Here is a 23,181-nt window from a genome sequence, read left to right as displayed (position 1 = left end):
CTGGGAATGCCGGAGAATCGACCGAGGCCGGTGGATCCCAGGCAGGTAGGTCGCAAGTAGGTTTATAACCTACTTCCGTGAGCGTCATTTGGTCCCATCCAGTTGGAACTCCAGCAAATCTCGCGAGGTGCGGTACATGTCCGGAGGGCCACTGGGGGCCTCCCCCGGATTTCTCCAGCTGTGTGGTGTTCTCGCTTGAGCGCAACATGGCAAGAGAATCCACCCATAGAGTTTTACAACATGGAAATGGCCTTGCGGCCCAACACGCCGATGACAATTATCAAGCACCTACCTATTCTAATCCCATTTTCCAGCACTCGGTCAGTATCCTTATATACTTTGGCATTTCAATTGCTGATCTAAATGTTTCAATTGCTGATCTAAATGTTTCAATTGCTGATCTAAATGCATCTTAAAAGTTGAGGGTCTCTGCCTACACCACCCTTTCAGGCAGTGATTTCCACATTCCCACCACCCTCTGGGTGAAAAAGTTTTTCTTCATCTCTAAATCTCCTGCCCATTACTTTAAATCTATGCCCCCTGATTATTGAGTTCTCCACTAAGGGGAAAAAGTACCTTCTTGTCCATCCCATCTCTGTCCCTCATAATTATATACTCCTCAATCAGCCTTCTCTGCCCCAGGGAAAACAACCCCAGCCTTTCCAGTCTCTATTGATAGCTGAAACTATCAAGCCCATGCAACATCCTGATGAATCTCTTCTGCACCCTCTCCAGTGCAATCACTATAGTGTGGTGACCAGAACTGCACAAGATTCCAGCTGGGGCCTAACCAGCGTTTAATGCTGCTCCCTCATAACCTCTCTGCTCTTATATTCAATGCCTCAGTTAATAAAGGCAAGAATCCCATAGGCCTTCTTAACCACCTTATCTACCTGCCCTTCTGTCTTCAGAGATCTATGAACATGAACACCAAGGTCCCTTTGATCTGTTTTTCCTCAGGTCCGACCATTCGTTGTATATTCCCTCGCCTTGTTAGTCCTCCCGGCATGCATTACCTCACATTTTTCATGGTTAAACTCCATTTGCCAGTCTTCAGCCCATCGAACCAGCCTGTCTATATTGTCTTATAATCTAAGGCCTTGCTCCTCACTATTTACCACACTACCAATTTTTGTGTCATCTGCAAACCTATTTATCATACCTCCTACAAAGTATACTACAAAGGGATCCAGCACTGATCCCTGCAGAACACCACTGGACACAAGTTTCCAGTCGTAAAAACAACCTTCAACCATCACCCTCTGCCTCCCATAGGCTCTTAACCTCTATCAGCCTCCCATGTGAGACCTTGTCAAAAGTCTTACTAAAGTCCATGTAGACTACATCAACTGCCCTACCCTCACATACACACCTAGTCACTTCCTCAAAAACTTCAATCAAATTTGTAAAATATGATCTGCCTTTGACAAAACCATGCTGACTATCCTTGATTAAAATATGGGTTTCACATGCAGGTTAAACGAAGGTGTTCTGCAAAGCGATCATCCAATTTGCAACAGCGTGTAATGTGAGCAGCAAATACCAAAATCAATAAACGTGCGCAGAAATTGTTTCACCTGGAAAGAGTTTTGGGGACTTTGGATGTTGAGAGAGAGGAAAACAACAACCATCCAGTGGAATTTTGTTAAATGCCTATTGAAACTTTAAATATACCATGTTAGAAGGCTTGCCCATATCTATTTAGGCTGTCATACCAAAACTTACCGACTGTTTTTCCTCTTAAAAGAGGAATTTCCTCTTTTATCATATTGACCATAATGGAGTTATTGTTGTACAGCGATAGTCCTGACAGTCGCAGAAATTGCTGCTCTATAACGTAGAGATCCAGAATCCAAACAAGCAGAACCCAACTTACAATTTTTGTTTCAGTGAAGCCACCAGCATTACACCAACAAATTTGAAAGACATTTTCATTAATAATAATCTTTATTATTATTGTCTTAGTAGGCTTACATTAACACTGCAATGGTTACTGTGAAAAGCCCCTAGTCGCCACACTCCGGCACCTGTTCGAGTACACAGGGGGAGAATTCCGAATGTCCAATTCACCTAACATGTCTTTCAGGACTTGTGTGAGGAAAGCGGCACACCTAGAGGAAACCCACGCAGACACGGGGAGAACGACCGAAAGAAAATCCCCCATTTAACACAACCATGTCAGTTATTCTTCATACCGTTCTTTAAGTAGACACTTCATTCTCCCAGAACTATGCCAAAGCTATTTTCTGCTACTGATGGCCTGCCTCGTTTTCCCTTTACCAGCCGAATACCTTCTAACCCCAGAACTGACTTTCACAGTGAGGGTTACACTGGAGATTCCATCCCTGTATCCCAAGATAGGTGTATCGTCCAGACTCCTTTAAGTCTTCACGAACTGGATCTATTCAATCTGAGCACCAGCACGAGTTCTGTATGATAAACAATAGGGTCAGCATTATTCTGTTCCAGGTGCAGGATTAGCTGCCTCAATCTCCTGCCTCCGCTGCAGACTGACTTGTATCTGCGAGGCTTAGTGGTATCTTAGAAGCTTGGCCTCAATATGACAATAGTTTTCAATTGAATTTTTCCCCTCTCAAAGCCCATCTGCGTGGCAACATGAATCACATAGGCCGTATATCAAGTTAGGAATGCCAATTGGCCATCTCCTGGACTCCCAACTCCTTTTTATTTTGGAATTAAATAGACCAGTTCAAAGTACAACGGTTCATAATACCTGACAATACTGCCACCTACCTGTGAGACTAACCACCCATAGTCAGCACACCTGCTCTTGCTATTGTCGACAGGTGTGGACACCTTCTTCCCAGTAAGGCAACCTAGGCCCCCTTTCACATTTGACTAAACCACCTAGGCTGGTCATCCGGCAGGATTCAGAGCAAGTCACATGACACCTTCATTCTTCTATTTTACCTTAAAGAGACAGTCCCACAACAGCTTAACTTTTGCATTTGTAATAATTGCTTTGCAGTTGTGCCAATAAAAATTAGTGGTATATTTTGTTTTTGCACAAATTAAGACTTAAACATAGAAAGGCTAATGATATTAGTTTAACTGAGTAAAAATAGAATTGGCCCAAGATTTGTGGCATTAATAAGAACAATCTTTTCTTATATAAAGAATTGGTGTATTCCCGTCTTCATGTTACAACTCTTCTTTGCCATCCCTGCTCCCTGTGCCATCGATGAATTGACTAGCCTGAGGTCTTAATTAATTTATGTTATCTATTCATCTATTAGTATTGACTGGAGGCCTAATATTGGCAAGGGTGTCCAGAGAACTTCTGTTAATATGAGAGGTCAAAAATATGAGATAGAGTATAATGTAGGAAGAGTGAACTTTTCCAACTCGGCAGGAATAGAAAAACAGTTTATTTTTAAAGTGGAGAGGAGATTACAGAACTTGTGGCACTGAGGGATCCAGATGTCCTAAAACACAAATCACAAATGCAGGTAGAGCAAGTGATTAGGAAGGCAAATGGAATATTATCATTTATTCCAAGGGGAACAGAATATAAAAATAGGGATGTTTTGCTACAGTTGTACTGAGGATTGGCAAGTCCACATCTGGAGTACCTGTGTATATTTATGCTCTCCTTATTTACGAAAGGACATAATCAAATTAGAAGCAGTGCAGAGAAGGTTCATTTGACTGACTGACTCCTGGGTAAAAAGGTTGTCTGAGGAAAGTCTGGGCTTGCGTCCATAAGAGTGCAAGGTGATCTTGTTGAACCATTCAAGATCCTGAGGCGATTTGACAGGGTGCAGGTAGAAAGGATGTTTCCCCTTATGGGAGAAACTATAATAATAAACCTTTATTAGTGTCACAAGTAGGCTTACATTAACACTACAATGACGTTACTGTGAAAATGTGAAACTAGAACTAGGTAGTTTTCAAAAGTCTCCCAGTTAAAACAGAGATTAGGAAAATTTACTCAGTGGGTCATTAATCTATGGAATTCTTTTCCGCAGAGAGCAGTGGAGGCACGGTCATTGAATATTTATTAGGCCGAGTTATATAGATTCTTGATCAACAGAGTTAAATGGTATAGGGGGCAGAAAGGAAAGTAGAAGGTACAATCAGATCAGCCATGATCTTACCAAATGGTGGAGCAGGCTCCAAGGGTCGAATGGTTTACACCTGCTTTTAAGTGAGATGTTCATGTGTAGGTTAGGCCTACAATCATTGGAGTTAGGGTAAGAGGTGACCTTTATTATGGGCCAGGGTTTAGAGAACACCAAAGTATATCATGGAGTTCACCTGACCCACAACATTTAATAGATTTTGGTTATGGGGAGCACAAGGGCCCAATTTATAGGTGTGATGCAACAGAGATCTAAAGTATTTTTAAACAAAACAATGTTTATTCAATGAATCCAGTTAACATTTTATAAACACAGTACACATCTGATCAACTATCAACACTGATATCCCCCCCCCCCACAAAGATACAGTACTCTATAGGTAACCCGTAGTAACTTTCCTAACAACATCCATAAGTCAAAGACTCTTTTTAACAAAGTCAGTTGGTTTACATTCCTTACAGAAACAGGTATTTCTTTGAAATCATCAAATGATCTGGAGACATTCTTTAGCATGCAAAGAGACCAAAATACACCTCCTTGGTTTGAATGCAGCTCCCCAAGAGCCAAAAACAGCTTCCAGCTCAAAATGAAAGTAAAAAGCAGAGCCAGAGCCAGCTCCACCCACACAATGACATCACTGCAGCCACTTGAGAAGACAAACATTTCTTAAAGTGACATTCCCATGCCACCTTATTGAAACAATCTTAAGATTGTGAAGAGGCTCAGCAGTGTATATTCAGAGAGTATGCTTTTTCTCATGAGGGAATCTAGAACTAGGGGATACCATTTAAAAATGAAGGGTCTCCCACTAAAGACAGAGTTGGAGAAGGTTCTTTGGTCAGAGGCCTGTTAGCCTTTGAAATTCTCTATCCCAGGGGAGTGGAGGCTGGGTCATTGAATTAGCCAAATTTTTGGTCAACGGGTGTCAAAGGTTACAGGCAGGAAAAAGTGGAGTTATGGCCACAATTAGGTCAGCCATTATCTTATAGAGTGGCAGAGCCAGCTCCGTGGGCAGAATGCCTTAATCTTGCACCAATTTTTATGATCTCATGACAGTTTCTAATTCTACAAAAAGGTAGATGCAAAACCTGCTGGATCTGTCTCCCACAAAAGAGTGAGACAAGTTTGTCCACTGTAATGCGTCCTATTCAATGTCTCCACATTCCGCGATATAGTAAAGGAATAGTCTCGGTTAGACAAGGAATTGTAAAGAATCATTTTCCAAAAATAATGTTCATTAGTATCTGGGGATCCAGCGCAACTGTTGTAATCTTGATAATTGGGTTAAGCTGCAGGATTTGACAGTGGGTGCCAAATGAAGCATTATGGATTCTGAAGAATCAAAAAGGGATATTGCTGCACTGTTAAATGCACTCATCCCAATTTATTTTGTATCGACATCGATGCTCTGATGGGTGTTAATTATTGCTCGGATATAATCCTTTGAAACTGTGCGTAGGAGTACCCCTTCAGTTTGATTTAATAACTAAGTTATAATGAAGGTTAAGCTATTGCAGATATGATACGTATACAAACAGCATGTTTCAGGTATTCAATGGAAAAGGTTTTGTTCACCACATTTCACATTCAGGCCCCATGTTATGAGAAAGTTCAGTAATGAGAAAGGGAACTGTTGCAGGGAGAGGGGTTTCCCATTTACACTGACTGGTCCGGGTTCCAATCTTGAACACAAGTCTATCTCAGGCTAGGTACATATTTTTGATTAAGTCCCACATCCTAATTAATCAGTTGATGACAAATATTATGTAGTATTGGACATCTCAAACTTTAAAAAAAAGTTTGTAGCTTCTGAACATGTTTATTGCTCAATTCGAGTTGGCTTGAGAAAACGATGGGCTTTCTTGAATAATTGTTGCTGCAATGAAGGGGCTTGCAATTGTGATTCTGTCCAAAGGAAGATCTAGCATGGAGCAGTGCTCAGAGAGGCTGTGTCAGGATTATTTCCAGGTCCTGATCTTGCACTTGTTGGTAATGCATACTGACACAATCTTTTTGGAGGCGGTCTCCTAATCTAATCCACCTCCCCCCCCCCCCCCCCCAGAAGATTGTCAAATTAAGGATGATAGGTAGTTTTGAGAGTACCTTCAGCCTTGGAAAGATGGCAGCCCTACTGGCAGAAGTGGGCATTGTCCCTGTAGAAGGAAACCACAAGGGCTGCATACTGAAGCGCCCTCTGAAGCCTTATTTATTCTTGATGCATAAACTGGCCACATCTGCCACTTGAGGACATAATCTTTTTGCAGGAACAGCTCTGACCCACGGCTCACAGATTAATGAAGCTTTGGTTTTGGGGGAAATTGGGGAGAGCATGAAAGGACTGATTGGGTGTACTGTATGCAGTCAGCCTATCTGCCCACACTTGGGCCACTGCAGCCTAAACATCAATATTCCCCCATCCTACCTTCCTCCTAGTATTGCATTCAAGCCAACCTCTTGGGACTGAGACACTTCCAGCCACAGTCTGTATATCTAATAGACAGCATAGCACAAGCTACATGACTGCAGGTTCCCCTGTTTTGTGAGCTCACTCAACCACAGCAAAGTTCAGCTTAGATGCTTTGTTGTCCTTAAAAAGAGAAAAAAATATACTACTATGCTATGAATATACATTTACAGGACACAGCTATGTTTATTGAATTAAGATACAACTCGGACATCACAGGATATGTACAATTTATTATGCAAACATTAGTCTTAATACTGCAGTCGTCAGGAAAAGATTAAGACATGTCCACGGAATATAATATATCAAGCTTAATTTGTAAGATTATACATACACATTGATAAACATTTTAAGATCAGGAGACCTATAAAAAACATAAACAGCCAAGTTACCACAGTGACACATTGCAGTTAGGACTTTGTATACATTGTTTGAGGTGTTGCAAATTACATATTTGTTGCAGTCCATCGTAAGCCACAGAAGTCAGCAGAAAGCTCAACAGTTACAAACTGGAAATTTGCACACCAGCAACACCATATTTCCACACTGAACAATTTAAAATTGGATATTAAAATGAAGTGTAATACACTTACACGTATGCAAATGTAAGTGCATTAGTTGAAATGTGACAGAAAAGGAATTTTTAAACAGTGATTTCCCATTGCACCACAGGCAAAAAAGAGCAGCAGCAAAAGCATTATAATAATGCCTTACTTTGGATATCAGTAGTGAGAATTTAGCCAATGCACTAAACTACAGCAAGGCTGCAAGATGTTGCTTTAATGTTTCAGCATATTTGGTCACATTTTCCACTCTATGAAAGGACCAATCCATTTTCACACATTTATGCAGTTCAGGAATATTTAGCTGGCTCAATAAAAACACGGTAATAGAGGACAGGTTTGAAATGGACCAAAAGAATTACCTACCTGTTTTCTAAATGATCCACAATTTTCAATAGAGTGCTTGTGGCAATTTGATACTTTTATTTACTGCAACTGAACACAAGATGTGCGCTGTGACAGACAGTTCAATGCGTTAATACACGATTGCAGCAAAGGGCTTACAACAAACAAGCTTTCACATTGTGTCAAACCAACAGAAGAATGTAGTACTGTATTAAAAAAAAATCAGATGTCTGGGCTTTGGGAATATTTGCAGGGCAATTTGGAACATTTATTGTTTTTACTGATAAGACAGATTCTGGTCTCTTACGGTAGCCTTGTTCCACAATTTGCGAGTATGACCTTGGTTTTTATAGATACATGCATATTTTATGAAATAGATATTTCTATAAATCAAACTTTGGCCTAACAATGAATCTTCAGCAGATATGACTACATTATATAAATGACTATATATTATATATAAAATAAAACTAATTTGTAGTTACGACATTTGTTGGGGGGGGGGGTTGTTAAGTGTGCTTATAAACGTGAAGGATGCTTATCAACACGAAGGATGCTGGTGCTGGGAATGAAAATGGCTTCATTTGTGATAACACGTTAAGAGTTAACAAATTAGAGGCAATATTACACAGTAGCCTTCTCCTTCTAAACCAGGGAAAATCGGTGGCTAACAGTGGGTAAGTTTTAATTTTCTTGAATGAAAGCTTGGGCTTTAGGAAGAGATGCAGTTAACTTTAGGTGAGAATAAATTTTGATGCTGGGGATGTACAATGTTAATGCAAGTAGGTCAATAAGTGAAAAGTAATGTAATGTGTATTTAAATTATGGTGTTGATTGATTGGTAGTTTGCGTCCTATTAACCAGATCCATCTGCTAATGAATAAGGTTCAATTATTGACCAGACGTTTTCTTTCAAGAAATAATTCTTCTGGATCAGGGTAGAATACAGGGAATGGCTCTGGTGCTCATTAAGACAGGGGATATCAATGCTTCGGAATAAAATGTCTACACGTTTCAGGGATGCAATGTCAAAATAAGCCCCCCCCCCCCCAAAGTCAGGTTCATCACAGGTGATCCCTCCATTTTGCCCCCCAAAATGTGCCATGGTCAACTTAGAAAAAACCCACCATTATTTGTAGACACTCCCCAGCAAAGATGCTAATTTAATACCTATCATTGTGTTGTACTATACCTTCTAGGAATTGGGTAGATATTACCCAAATTTATTTCTGTAAAGACACTTGTAGTCAAAGTGAATACACTCAATGGAACTCGGGCCACAGGCCTCTAAGGATCGTGCACTATCATTCTTAATGCATCCCATAGTGGTCATTCGACTTACTGACAACAATAAATACAATCCAGTTTGTGTCAATAGTGCTGCTGTATTCCAAAGTGAAACTTTGATTTCATTGGAAGAGTGTATGACCACAGCTCAGTGAAGGTCAAACAACTGTACATTCATCAGCTGAGCAGTTTTGTGCTCACTGAACAGCATGGGTCATATCTGTTCATTAATATAAAACCAGCTCCAAACTTTAAAAAGGAGCAAGGTGTGACGGTAAACAAAGGCAAGAACAAACAAATAAGAAAAGAAAATTACTTCATATGCTGGATGGCTACATGCACTGGTAAATCTGAGCACAAATATCTGATTTTATTTAAAGGAATTAAAAGCGTGGCAGTTTTGCTCTAAGAATACAGAATTGGATAATTTAAACCAATTCCTGTTACAAAGGGTGAAAATTAGGCAAATGCTCAGAGAACAATTAGACTATCACCAAGTTTAACGCAGATTACTTAAATTGCAACTTATAGCAAATCAGATTTGAACAAAGATATCCTGGACAGTTCAGAGAAAAAGTGTTGCTTTAGCCAGTGTAATTTTGCATTTTCAATAAAATAGGTTACGTCATGTAACCCACATCATTACTGCTTTTCCTTGCACATCATTTTAACTGCATCTTGCAAGAGCTCAATTCCCAAGTGACCATGGATTGGTTGACACCACTTCCAGGAAATGGTAGATTTTGAATCTGTACCCTCAATAAAATACTGTAAATAATTTGCTGACCATACAAAATCATTACCAATGCTTAACACCAAGGCTGAACTTCTTGTACAAGAGATGCCAAGTGTATGATATTTTAAACACAACATATTGCACATGTAAAGCCCCGACAGATAATTCAAATTACAAGTTTTTCTTAAATTAACCTTCACACCTTGTTGGGACACATCTCATCTTTCAGTGAAGTCCTGTTTTGAAAAAGAGGCAGGTGCTTCGGAGTTGAACGGCAGGATTGGAATGACAGCATTTGATCTCAAAGGTACAGGAGGTGGCGCTCTTCGAGTTGGTACATGTACTGATGCACCAGTTGCTGTGTTACTTGTATTCCAGTCATTATTAACCCCAAAATCTGAACTTGGAAATAGTTTGTGTGTGTTCTGCAATGACAAACTGCTGACATTGTCATTCCAAGGGTCCAGGTTGTCAATTTGTTCTGCACTTGTTGACAGAGTTCCTTTTATACTAAAATCATTATCCTCAAAAGTCACCCACCCACTGGTTTGCATTGTGTCATTAGCAGCAGGTTTACTTTGAAAGATATTGTTGCCTATAAATGGATTTGACAAAAATGCAGCTTCGCCAATTCCAGCTCCAGCAGTCAGTGAGTTAGTGGAAAAGACAGGATTACTGCTGCTGGTTTGCACAGCTAGTGGTGATGCAGCAGCATGCCTTTGAGCAGGGTTTTGAGCATCGGTCCTAAATGGATTGTAACCAGTTTTTCGAGTGAAAGGGTTTATGTTGGAGGCATTGCCATCAGACAGTAAATTCAAAGGACTAGGAGAGACTTGGAAGCTCTCCTGTGATTTACTTCGGGGAGGAATGGGGGGGACAAATGGCTTGCAATTAGTTTGTGCTGATAGAAAAGGCTGGATGGATTGTTGCTGGCACAAAGTAGGAGATAGACGGGCATACGCAGGCTGCAACCTAATGCTTCCACTTGATAACGGAGTCTTTGTCCAAGGGTCAGCAAGCTGGTCAAGTGAAAGATCAGCAAAAGGGTCAATGTTAAGTGGTCCTCCATTGTTAAATCCATTGATACTGGCTTTTAGCTGGAAGAAAAACACAAAAAGCAACGTTATGTGAGAAACAAAATCATATCTGCAACTACTTGTTCCACCTCGCTCACCTCTCCTTATAAATGCTACGTTCCCTTCTGTCCAGCAAAGCACCACAGTAAGCTATAGAGCCATCTTTGCTTCTTACTTTCTTTAATCTTGGCACTGAACAAATTTTCCTTTCATCGCATCATCTCTCTTCTACACTTATTCAGCCAGAATTTCTCCACAGTCCCTGTCCCCGATAAAAATTCACCAACCCGTATTCACAGCCACCCCACTCAACCTTGCAACCTCAAGTGATCTCTCCACAGATAAGGCAATCTTATCTCTCACTTGATCCTGACCCTCCTAATCCACTACTTCTATGTCTGAGCCCAGACGGAACTCTGCTCCCAGGCCACATGCACTGCATTTTGGTCCTACATTTACCAAAACACTTCTGAAGCTGCTAATCTGCTCAATCACATCCTGACCTCCACGTATGACACCTAGTCTCCTATAACTTGCATCAACCTGGTTACTCTATCTAGTACAGTCCCCATTTATACTCCCATAAATCCAAGGGACAAGGAGTTAAATGGGTGAACTTGATGTCCACTGTAAATGTTTGTTGTCAAACCTGGCTGCATCACAAATTCCCAGTGGATTATTTTAAAATAAATTTAGAGTACCCAATTATTTTTTCCAATTAAGGGGCAATTTAGCATGGCCAATCCACCGACCCTGCACATCTTTGGGTTGTGGGGGTGAAACCCACGCAGACATGGGGAGAATGTGCAAACGCCACACGGACAGTGACCCAGGGCCGGGATTCAAACCCAGGTCCTGATCGCTGCAATCCCAGTGCTATCCACTGCGCCACATCCCAGTGGATTTTGTTCTCCTCTCACCACTCTATGATCACTTTGATTAACCTCAGCTTCTCTGCTACAAATACATCTTAAATCCCTCTTCCTATGCCCTTTCCAGCCTCAAACTCCAGCAATTCTGAGGAGCCTTTGGACTTCTTTCGTCACCAAGATTGAGGTCATTCAGTTAACTGTCTATGCTTCTTCACTCCCTTCCCATAATCCCCCTAAAAATTCCCTCCGTACCTGTCTCTTTCGCCATCTCCTCCTGCTCTCCTCAACCTCATCTTGTCCAAACAGGGGCTGTTTAGCACAGGGCTAAATCGCTGGCTTTGAAAGCAGACCAAGGCAGGCCAGCAGCACGGTTCAATTCCAGTATCAGCCTCCCCGAATAGGCGCCGGAATGTGGCGACTAGGGGCTTTTCACAGTAACTTCATTTGAAGCCTACTTGTGACAATAAGCGATTTACATTTCATTTCATTCCATGAGACCAGCCTTTTGTTCACTCGACCCAGTTCTCACCAAACTGCTGCCCATCGAACTTCCCTTCCTGAACCCCACATTAGCGTATATTGTTAACTGTTCCCTTTGACTCAGTCATTGTCCTCTGCTTTTCAAACTACCCTGACCCACCTTCCATTGAAACTACAGCCGCATCCGATAAAGTTCATAAATTCATAAGATATAGGAGCAGAATTAGGCCATTTGGCCCATCGAGTCTGCTCCGCCATTAGATCATGTCCTTAACTCTGCCGCCTTGCTTGTTCTCCACAACCCTTCAACCCATTGCCAATTTAAAATCTGTTTAACTCCTCCTTAAATGTACTTACTGTCCCAGCATCCACCGCACGAAGGTAGCAAATTCCACAGATTCATAACGCTTTTGGAGAACTGTTTTAAATTTGTTACCTCTTATCCTAAGACTATGAACTCCTGTTCTAGCATGCCCCACAAGAGGAAGCATCGGCTCCACTTCTACAATATCCATACCTTTTATCATCTGGTATACCTCCTATGTGGCTATACTGAATTACACATTATTTTTGACCTAATGCGTTTGGCATTATTCCTCAGTTGTCCAGATGAGCGGGACAGCCCGCAAGTGGTTCCTTTCCTATCTATCCAGTTGCAGTCAGAGAACTGCTAACAATTTCTTCCCTCTGGTTCTGGCACCATTACTTCTAGAGCTCCTCATGGATCCATGCCTGGCACCCACTATTTCTCACCTACATGGATATCATGGAATTTTGGAATATCATCCAAAAACACATCAGGTTCTGCATGTACTCTGCTGACACCCACCTATCTCATCATCACCTCTCAACTCCTATACTGCCTCAGATTTGTCACTTTCCAACATCCAGCGTTGAATCAGCAAAAATGTCTTCCAATTGAACACCTGGAAGACTTAAGCCAACAACGTCATCCCTTGCAGCAAACGCGATACCATTCTTCTTCCTGGCCTTTGTCTGAAGCTGAAGCTAAATCAGACAGTTTGCAATTTTGATGTCCTACCCGAGCTGAGCTTACAACCCCCAAAAGCACTCTTCATCATGAAGACCACCTACTTTTATGTCTCCACCGCGTCTCAGCTCATCTCCTGCTAAATCATCATTGCTGCCTTTGTTATCTCAAGCCTGTTTTAATGTTCTCCTGGCTGGCCTTCTATTTTGCACTCTCCATAAGCTCATCCCAAACTCTACTGCCTGTGTTCTATCTCTCATCTAGTTCCATTTATCCACCATACCGGTATCACCAATCTATATTGACTGGGTTACCAAGCCTAGAATCACAAATTCTCATCATTTCTAAATCCCGCCAGAGCCTCACCTTCCCCATATCTGTAACATCCTCCAGCCTACAACCCTCCAAGATTTCTATGCATCTCCATCTCTGGGTTATTTTGCACTTCTGATTTCAAATAATACACCACTGGCATACATGCCTTCACCTAGCTATGCCTTAAGCTATGGAATTCATAGGAACATAGGACTCGGGAGCAGGCCATTTAGCCCGCTCCGCCTGGCTGATCTGACTGTGGTCTCAACCCCTGGCCCCTCATCTCCGTTTTAAAAGAGCGATCTCTTATTTTTAAACTGTGTCCCCTAGTTCTAGTCTCCTCCATTAAAGCAAAAATCCTCAGTATCCGCCCTATCAAGTTCCCTCAGGCTATCATTTGTCTCAATAGGGTCATCTCTCATTCTAAACTCAAATGGTATAGGTCATTATAACCCGTATAACTATATAACCTGTTCAACCTTTCTTCAGGATAAGCCATTCATTCCAGGAATGAGTGGAGTGAATTCCTTTAAGATGCTTCGTAAAATCCGCCTCCTTAAACAAGTTTTTGATCACCTGTCTGAATGTCTTCATCAGTGGCTCAGTGACAAATTTTGTTTGATTATGCCCCAGTGTTGCACATTGGGACATTTTACTTCACAAAGCCTGCTGAATAAATGCAAGCTGTTGTTTTTAGCAAATCAACTAATGAGAGAAGTGGAAATCTAGACTGTTCCCCTTCATCTGTGTAGTCATTTACATTTGTGGGTTCCATATTCCAGTATTTAATTGGTCAGTTTCAGTCTCATCGGTCACATTTTGAAAAAAAAAAGTGGTGTCACTATCTTTCCACTTTAGTTTAATACCATCCCCCATGATGATATGAAATAATGCTGAAATTAAGCACCATAACTACGGAGTACACGAATACCAACTGCAGAGTAAACTGAAACACGCAGTTTCGATCAGATTGGAAATCATTAGCACACATGGGAGGCCTATATCCTGGCAGCCTGAGAGAGGACAGAAACCTTGGTCCAAGAAGTGGAAAAGCAAAAGTACAGATTTAAAAGCACAGAAAGATTCTGCCTATCAAGCATTTCAAGAATTTCAGGAAAGCTTTTGGTGATATCTTATAAGAAACAAAACTATGGAATGCAACAAGATGACTATTCCAGCAGTGATTGAAAAGGTGTTGTATAGAAGATACTCAGTTATAAAATGTTCACTGGTCTGTATTAATGCAAGTTGGACCTCAAATTTGTCCCTATTGATCAGTAGAGAATAAAATTAATTAAACTAATGTCCCAACTTTCCACTTATCAAGAGATCAGTGGATAGGAGTTCCAGGCAAATGTCTTATGGTTATGAAGCAATCAAGTGGGAGTAATATACAATTTGAAAAAAAAAAATCCTGAAATGTCATGTTAGTCTACTTTGTGCTGTTGAAATGAATGCTGAATTGCATTTAAGGAGATACATTTATTTCTGGGCTGCTCATACTTTTAACTAACAATTAGAACATAACATTTTTGATTGGAGAGCCAGAATAATATGCACTTGTCACCATACGATTCAAGAAAGAAAGAAATTGTATTATAATCTTGATCATTTTGGAAATAGATATTTTTGGCAAGCAATGCAGCTTTATAATCTCAAAGTTGGAGACATTGAAAAATTTAGGAGTGAAGGAGCATTATTCAATGCCATTTCAATAAAACTGATTTATTGCTATGACAACCAGAAAGCCAAGCCCATGTGGGAATTGTTAACCAGAGATATATTTCAACCAAGCTTCAATGAAAACCTGAGTAGCAATACACCACTTTTCTTTCTCCTGGAAAAATGTTTATGAATCTTTTTTCAGCTGTGTGTAAACTGAATACAATGAGCTTTATAACTATGTGTAACATACATAATAAATAAAATAAAATGTAAAAGGCTATGGTAATTAGTTTGCAAAATGAAGAAAAATGCATTTCACAAGACCGGCAAAATTGGTGATGTATGAGAATTTGCAAGTTCATACATCAAATAATGAGAAAAAAAATGGAACCATATAGAAATTGTAAATTAATTCAATACCTTTCACCCTGATGGTTGTTCCTGCTTGTGAGAAAGAGACAGTAAATATCAGAAAGAGGAAAACAATAAATAGAAGGTTATTAGCTACTGGACAGCAACTGCTCCAAGACAAGTTTCCTGCTTTAATTCAATTGTTCCAAATTGAATATTTACAACATAGGCCAAAATGGATCTCTATTTAAGATCACAATTGTGTACATTATGTACATATGTGAAACAGATGTAAAACAATTGATATAAAGTATGAATATATTTTATTGTAGGTAAATGTGATATGCATTTTGATAGGAGAAAAAAGGAGTCCACCTACTTTTTGGAAGAGAGTTTAAATGGGATAGAAACACAAACGAGTCAAGGGATACAGGTCCACAAATCTTTAAATGTAGCAACACAAGTTAACAAAGTAATTTAAGGGTACAATAGATTAGATGCGCGGATGATGTTTAGTGGAGTGCAAACCTAGGGGCCATCAGCATAAGTTAATCGCTGATAAATTCAACAAGGATAAATTTTCCAACACATGGAATGGTTGAAATGAATAGCCTAAATGCATTTAAGGGAAAGTTAGTTAAGTACATGAAGGAGAAAGGAGACTGATATGTTGATATGGTGATATTAAGTTAAGGTGGGAGAAGACTTTTATGGAACACAGAAGCATTGGGCCATTTTTCTCATAAAAGATGCAATGGTCTCAACATCAACCATTCTCAGTGCCAATGATACCATGATGGTGATTACTAAGTAGGCCACTGATTTTGTTCCTCTTTTTTATGAACAATTGCAGCATCCCAACGCCACTTTAAGCCCAAAGAGACTTTTAACTCCTTTTCAATAATTAAGTCACTGGTTGGTCATTAGATGAGCACATTTAAAATTTAAATGTTAGTAAATTTTAAATGAAAGCACTTTGAAAATTCCCAGGTATGATAAATTGTAAAAATAGAAATCTGTGCTTTGATGTTACAATGGATATTTTCCCCAATAATTTTCTACTTGTTTTACTTTTCCAGTCCCCGCTTCCATGAAGGTATTAACAACTTCTTGCCAGAGTTGTTTTTCAATGTGCCAGATGCTCTATTGCATCCTGCTCAAATGGCCATTTTCCAAGCATGACCAGCAACAAAAAAAAACCTTTTGAGGGCTGTTCTCAAAGAGCCCAGTTCTGACCTCACTGGCGTCTACACCTGCCCATTTTACGAAAAGGCCACTGAATAGCAGCAACCAGCGGTTGGAACCGTGACCAATCCTTCCCTCTGACCCAAGTATAATGGTGCAAATTGTACTGCTGTTATTGTTGCTCTATCCTAGATTAACCAATTCAGGAACAAATAAAGGATCAAGTTTCAGAGCTAACTAGTTCATACTGCTCAGCTACTCATTGTGCAAAATTGCCAAGTCATTGAGGAAATAAAAAACACAATTCCATGATTGACTGCCAAATGGCAGATATCAGGAACAATGGTACATGCACTAACATCTATAATTTCCTACATGGTGATGATTTAATCCCAGTTGAGGCTAATCAGTTGACATCTTAAAAAGGTACAAGACACAAAAGTAAAGGAACGATCTTGATCAAAACTGGACTGAAAAAGGTTTAGGGGCAGGTTAGCTGACCAGTTTATTAGGGAAAAAGGAATACAGCACTTGAAATGCAAAGATCAAAAAAATGAAAGAAACTAAATGAGAATGTGAAAAAACGTTTTACACAAGGCTTCCATTTTACATTTCTGAATTTAACATGAAATAAAACAATTTCAGACTGAAATCTCCTTCATTTTGTTTCCATATTCTTTGTAGGCTTCAGTTTTAGTCTAATTTCTATCTTATTTTTGCTTTCGGACAGTAGCTGTTCATCATTCTATAATCCAGACACACCTTTGTTTCTTTACTTGTCCCATTACTACTCTTGTCCTGCACCAACTCTTATGTCATTTAATCTCTCCCGTCTTTAACCCCATCACAGACCCTCCTTTCTGTTCTTTTCCTTCCCTCCCCTCTTTCACTTTCTAAAAATCCATTACGTTTCTAATTTTTCGTGGTCCTGACGCAAGGCCATTCGTAATTGTTTCTCTCTATAGATGCTGCCTGACCTGCTGGATATTTCCAGCATTTTATTGTTTATATTTCAGTTTTACATATGCAAGTCCTCTTATTCCATGTGGAAGACTGTTGTACTATACCCACAAAAATGAAGCTTGCAATCAGAAATATAATGGATTCATGTCATAATACTAATTTTAGAACAAGTTTATTGAAGTCGTCTTAAAAAGGTACTCGTGCAAAACCAGATAAAAGCAAACATAACAGAATAATGAAAACATGTTTGATGAAGGGTCATCAGCCTGAAATGTTATGGCCAGGATTTTACAGCCCTGCCATGGCATGTCTCTTTCCACTCCTGGTTGATGCAGTGGGCCATTTAAATTGCCATTTACTTCGATGGGACCACAATATCCAGTTGGACAGGAGGGGCTATAAAATCCTGGCCTAACTTTTCTCTCCTTAGATGTTCCCTGATCTGCTGAGTATTTCCAGCATTTTCTGTTTTTATTCCAGGTTACCGGCATTTGAAGCACTTTGTTTTTGAACAGAATATTAGGCAGGTGCTAAAGAAACAACTTTGGTGGACCCAGCTGTGGGACTGACCAAGTAGCCCCAATTTTAACCAGTGTACACAAGAATGGGACAAGCATCGTTAAAACAGCTGTAATGTACTTACTTCTCCATTCCCCCGGTGCCCCTCCGACTAGCAATTTAGCTCCCAGATTTTAGCAACAATCAGCAATGCTTGCATTTATGTTAAAGTTTGTACCCAATGATTTAATTGGGAATCCAACATGATTTAAACTATGAAATATTTAAGTTAAACACAGTGCTAGACATGGCAGTGAAACAAGCATAACAGAGGCCCAAGAGAATGAGCACTTTTAATTTGTATTGCAATTTCCTTAGGGCCCATTCTCTACAAGAAAACCGTAGACATCCCCGTATCCAGGGTCCACCATCCCACCGGTCCACAGTGGCTATCCAATATCTTGCTCATGTCTATTAACCAGAAATATGGTGCTTATCGCCCAATTCAAGGACTCCAACATTCAATAGATAGATGAATGAGACCCAGGTATTAAAATGGACATGTCTTATACCAGCATGGTCAAGCTTGCTTGCTGCTCACCCTGTCCCTGTGGACCATGCACATGTCCAATAACATATGGGGACGAAATGGAGGGCAAGATGACTCAGGTTGGCCAACATGTTTGAATACTAGAGTACTGGATTAGGAAGACGTTCTGTTCACGAAATTGGTTCACAGTAAATCAGAGAACAATTAGTTCACCAGCTATTCATAAAATCCCTATTTCAGATCATAGAATCCCTGCAGAGCGGAAGGAAGCCATTTGGCACATCAAGTTGCACCGACCCTTCGAAAGAGCACTCTAAGCGGGGGGTGGGGGGTGCGGCAGCGTTGTCAATGGCTCCGAGTAGGTATTCAAGGAGCCCAGTGGTGCAGTCCACAGTGAAGATATGGAATCAGTTGAGGAGGCATTTTAGGGTGGAAGGGATGTCGGTGCTAATGCCGCTGTGCGAGAATCATGAGTTTGAGCTGGCGGGGGATACTGTATACAGGTGGAGGGAAGTGGAGCTGGTCAAGGTGAGGGATCTGTATTTGGAGGAAGGGTTCGCCAATCTGAAGGCGCTGAGGGCGAGTGTTCAGGTATCTGCAGGTTAGGGACTTTGCGCAAAAGGTCTGGAGTGAGTTCCCGAGGTTGCTGGGATATACCCCGCTGGAGCGACTGCTGTTCCAGGATGTGGAAGGGGAGGAAAGAATTGGGAATGTATACAAGTGGCTGAGGGAGCAGAGAGGCGAGCGGGTGGTGAAGATCAAAGAGAAATGGGAAGCGGAGTAGGGAGGGGAGATAAATTGGGGGGAGCATGGAGTGAGGCACTGTGTAGGGTAAACTGGACCTCCTCATATGCAAGGATGAGCTTGATACAGTTTATATTATTTTTAAAAAAAAATTTAGAGTACCCAATTTAATTTTTTCCAATTAAGGGACAATTTAGCGTGGCCAATCCACCTAACCTGCACATCTTTGGGTTGTGGGGGCGAAACCCACGCAAACACGGGTAGAATGTGCAAACTCCACTCGGACAATGACCCAGAGCCGGGATCGAACCTGGGACCTCAGCGAAGTGAGGCAACTGGGATAACCCACTGCACCACCTTGCTGCCCCTGATACAGTTTAAGGTGGTGCACAGGGTGCATATGACTCGGGTGAGAATGAGTGGGTTCTTTCAGGGGGTAGCTGGTGTAGGCGGGGGCCAGCGAATCACACGCACACGTTTTGGGGTTGCGAAAAATTGGGAAGATTTTGGGCGAGTGTGTTCGCAGTCTTAGCCAGTGATGGTGGACCCAGACCATTTGGTGGCGATATTTGGGGTCCCAGAGAAGCCGGAGTTCATGGAGAGGAGGAAGGCCAATGTCTTGGCCTTCGCCTCCCTGATTGCACATCGGCGAATTTTGCTGGAGTGGCGGCCAGCATCGCCACCGGGAGTAGCGGCTTGGTTGGGTGACCTGTATGACTTCCTGAAATTAGAGAAGATAAAGTATGAGTTAAGGGGCTCTTCAGGGGGGGTTGAGGAAAGATGGGGGATGTTTGTGACCATGTTTGAGAGGCTGTTCGTCGCGGGGAGGGGCGGGGGTGAAAAAGAGGAAACATCTGTGCAGACTGTATAGTTGATTGTAGGGAAGCCTGTTTCAAAGAACAACAAAGAAATGTACAGCACAGGAACAGGCCCTTCGGCCCTCCAAGCCCGTGTCGACCATGCTGCCCGACTAAACTACAATCTTCTACACTTCCTGGGTCCGTATCCCTCTATTCCCATCCTATTCATGTATTTGTCAAGATGCCCCTTAAATGTCACTATCGTCCCTCCTTCCACTACCTCCTCCGGTAGCGAGTTCCAGGCACCCACTACCCTCTGCGTAAAAAATCCCGGGGTGTTTGTTCGCTGTAACCTGTTTTGATACATGTTTGTAATAAAATACATGTAAAAAAAAAAAGCAAGTGCACTCTACACATCCACTTCCCTCGTCCACCCCACCCTACCCCCGTAACCGATAATCTAACCTGCACATCCCTGGACACTAAGCGGTAATTTAGCATGGCCAATTCTCATAACCTGCACATCTTTAGACGGTGGGAAGAAACCAGAGCACCGGGAGGAAACCCATGCAGACACGGAAGAACGTACAAACTCCATACAGTCAGCTAAGGCTTGAATCTGAGTCCCTGGCGCTATGAGGCAGCAGTGTTAACCACCCTGACACCGTGCTGGCCCTCTTGTGTTATACTAAATTACTTGGAAGCTGGATCATATTCTGTAAGATGGCAGAAAAGAAAATGCAGGAATGTTCTAAGCAAAATTTTCAGTTATGGATTCTTTACATGTACAGAAAAGTAATCTCATTTACCTGGTCTGCAGTAACGGGTTCTGTTGGCAGGTTCTGGGCGGATTTGCTGCGGGGTGGAGCCTGCGGTGCTAGATGATCTAAGCCAAGAGAAGGGGGCGGCGTCTGAGAAATAGGTTTCAAACCAAAGGATCTAAGCGGCTCCTGGAGCTTCTGGGAACTAATTGGAGGAGGTTGCAATGGAAGGTGAACAGCAACATTTGGCTTCAGTGGTTCTGGCAAGAGCATTGGACCTAATTGACAGACAGAAAAGTAGTTAGGCCACATTTACATAACATTTTAAAACAATATTTAAGTTTCCTTTGAATCTCAGTAAGTTTTTGAACTATGGACCGGATTCAATGGTGCAGTTGGAAACATGGCGGCCAGCCCCACCTGATCATGGGAAAGGCCTTGCTTCAGTCCCCCAACACTGACAAAACGTCCGCTGATTGAATAGGAGGGTAGAAGGGGCTGACACGGGATTCCTGGCTGATGGCAGGATTAGGTTCATTAATGCGCTCATTGCCCCTGAGCCCACCTCAACAATGGTGGCTTAATGATCAAATGTTGGTCGCACAGCATTCCTGCACCTTCAGAAGGCCACCCAACAAACCCGGTCGTGTTTGCCAGTGGCCTCCTGGGGGAAGTCTCTCATAGTCAGGGTCTCTGTGCCTGATAAAGTGACCACTCCTGCAGGGATTGCATCGTGGGGAGCTTGGCAGGCAGACCATCCGCCGCTAGGGACCTCGATCATAGGAAAGCCCGGAGGTAAGCCATTTAAGTACTTGAGACATCCTTGGTTTCGTTGGGCCTCCCCCACAAAGCTGACAGGGGTGCCTTGATAGATCTCCGAATGGTGGCAAGCTCCCCTTCAGCCCAACAAAATCCTGGTCTACATTTCAATATTTACAGAAAAGTGGAAATTGGATACCTCGGAATGCGAAAAATGTCTTAGAAAAGTTATCACGTCCCAATCTAGAATCACTCACTCATTTTCCTTAGATTTGACCAGATCTTTTAAAACTGGTGGCAGGTCAGATGTGCAAATCTGAACAAAACTTCCGCTGATTAAATAAGAGGGTAGAAGGGGCTGACACGGGATTCCTGGCTGATGGCAGGATTAGGTTCATTAAATGAGTTCATTGCCCCTGAGCCCACCTCAACAATGGTATGAATGATATTTTACAAAAAAACAGAAAATACTGAACCGGTCCGTCAGCATCAATGGAAACAGAAACTGACGTAATATCTCAGGTGAATAAGCTTTCATCAGTTCTGACAAAAGGTACTCAGCTTGAAACATTAACTCCATTTCTTTCTCCACAGATGCTACCTGACCTGTTGAGTTTTCCAACACTGATTTCACTTCGACTTTCAACATCTTCAGTATTTTGCTCCTGCAGGATACATTACTGGTGACAGATTACACCAGTTTATACTTGTTGCTAGTAAAATTAAAGAATGAGCTGCCAAGTGACAGTAACTCAATGGTGTGCAACAGTCAATGAGCTATGCTCTCAAACCTCACAATGTTCTGTAGGAAACATTTAAGAGGGAAAAAAACACAATTTATTCTTCATCGAGTTCTTGCTTTAAGTGCGATAAACATTCAGCATTAAGATCCACACTAGTGGATTAAGACTGGTGTATTTTCCAGTCCAATTTGGAGCTTGTATTTTGAATTCAACAAATAATAGTTCGGCTCAGTTTGAAGATTTAAAATATTGATCGATCAATTGTAACTTAGTATCTCAAAACAAAGGCTGAACTTTAATCATATGTGGTTTACCTTCAGGTTCAGGTGATGCCAGGAGCCAGTCTGTCCAGGATTAAAAACTGGTCAACCCCCTGGCATCAACTATCTGCCGGGACAAAGTCACTCAGCAGGCTAATTTTAAGGCACACGTGGACTTGGGGTTTGAATAATTAATTTTATTTTGAATTTTTCCATCTAGGATAGTTCACCCATTCTCAACATGCATTACGTAGAACATAAAACACACAGTGCAGGAGGCCATTTGGCCCATCGAGTCTGCACCGACCCATTTAAGCCCTTACTTCCACCCTAACCCAATAACCCCTCCTAACCTTTTTTTTTGGATGCTAAGGGCAATTTATCATGGCCAATCCACCTAACCTGCACGTCTTTGGACTGTGGGAGGAAACCAGAGCACCGGAAGGAAACCCACGCAGACACGGGGAGAATATGCAGACTCCGCACAGACAGTGACCCAGCGGGGAATCGAACCTGGGACCCTGGCGCTGTGAAGCCACAGTGCTAGCCACTTGTGCTACCATGCTGCCCTTGCTTCCCTTCTGTATTTTTCTTGGCAGCAAAAGGAACGGTCAACCCAAACCTTTAATATTTTGCACCCAACATCTAGAGAGAAACTCAAATAAAGAAT

At 41.6% G+C, this 23,181-nt stretch overlaps 1 protein-coding gene across 10 annotated transcripts in view; it reads right to left on the bottom strand.

The window, feature by feature from the left end:
- Positions 1 to 6,729: 6,729 nt before the first annotated feature.
- The window catches only part of synj1 (synaptojanin 1), a 147,701-nt gene continuing 131,249 nt past the window's right edge, over positions 6,730 to 23,181 (bottom strand). For 8 of the 10 annotated variants that reach the window (XM_072513418.1, XM_072513423.1, XM_072513422.1 and 5 more), the window contains 2 exons: positions 20,798 to 21,027; positions 6,730 to 10,595 (listed from right to left, as the gene is read on the bottom strand). In XM_072513418.1, coding sequence (XP_072369519.1) covers positions 9,717 to 10,595; positions 20,798 to 21,027 — 1,109 coding nt within the window. In that variant the 3' untranslated portion in view covers positions 6,730 to 9,716. Of the gene's footprint in view, positions 10,596 to 15,317; positions 15,342 to 20,797; positions 21,028 to 23,181 lie in introns of all 10 variants that reach the window. The other 2 variants (XM_072513426.1, XM_072513427.1) reach the window with 2 other exon arrangements.

Source organism: Scyliorhinus torazame, chromosome 8 (assembly GCF_047496885.1).
Source record: "Scyliorhinus torazame isolate Kashiwa2021f chromosome 8, sScyTor2.1, whole genome shotgun sequence".
NCBI classification, from domain to species: Eukaryota; Metazoa; Chordata; class Chondrichthyes; order Carcharhiniformes; family Scyliorhinidae; genus Scyliorhinus; species Scyliorhinus torazame.
Note: the sequence above shows the minus strand (reverse complement) of the source record. Positions and strands in the feature narration are given on the sequence as shown.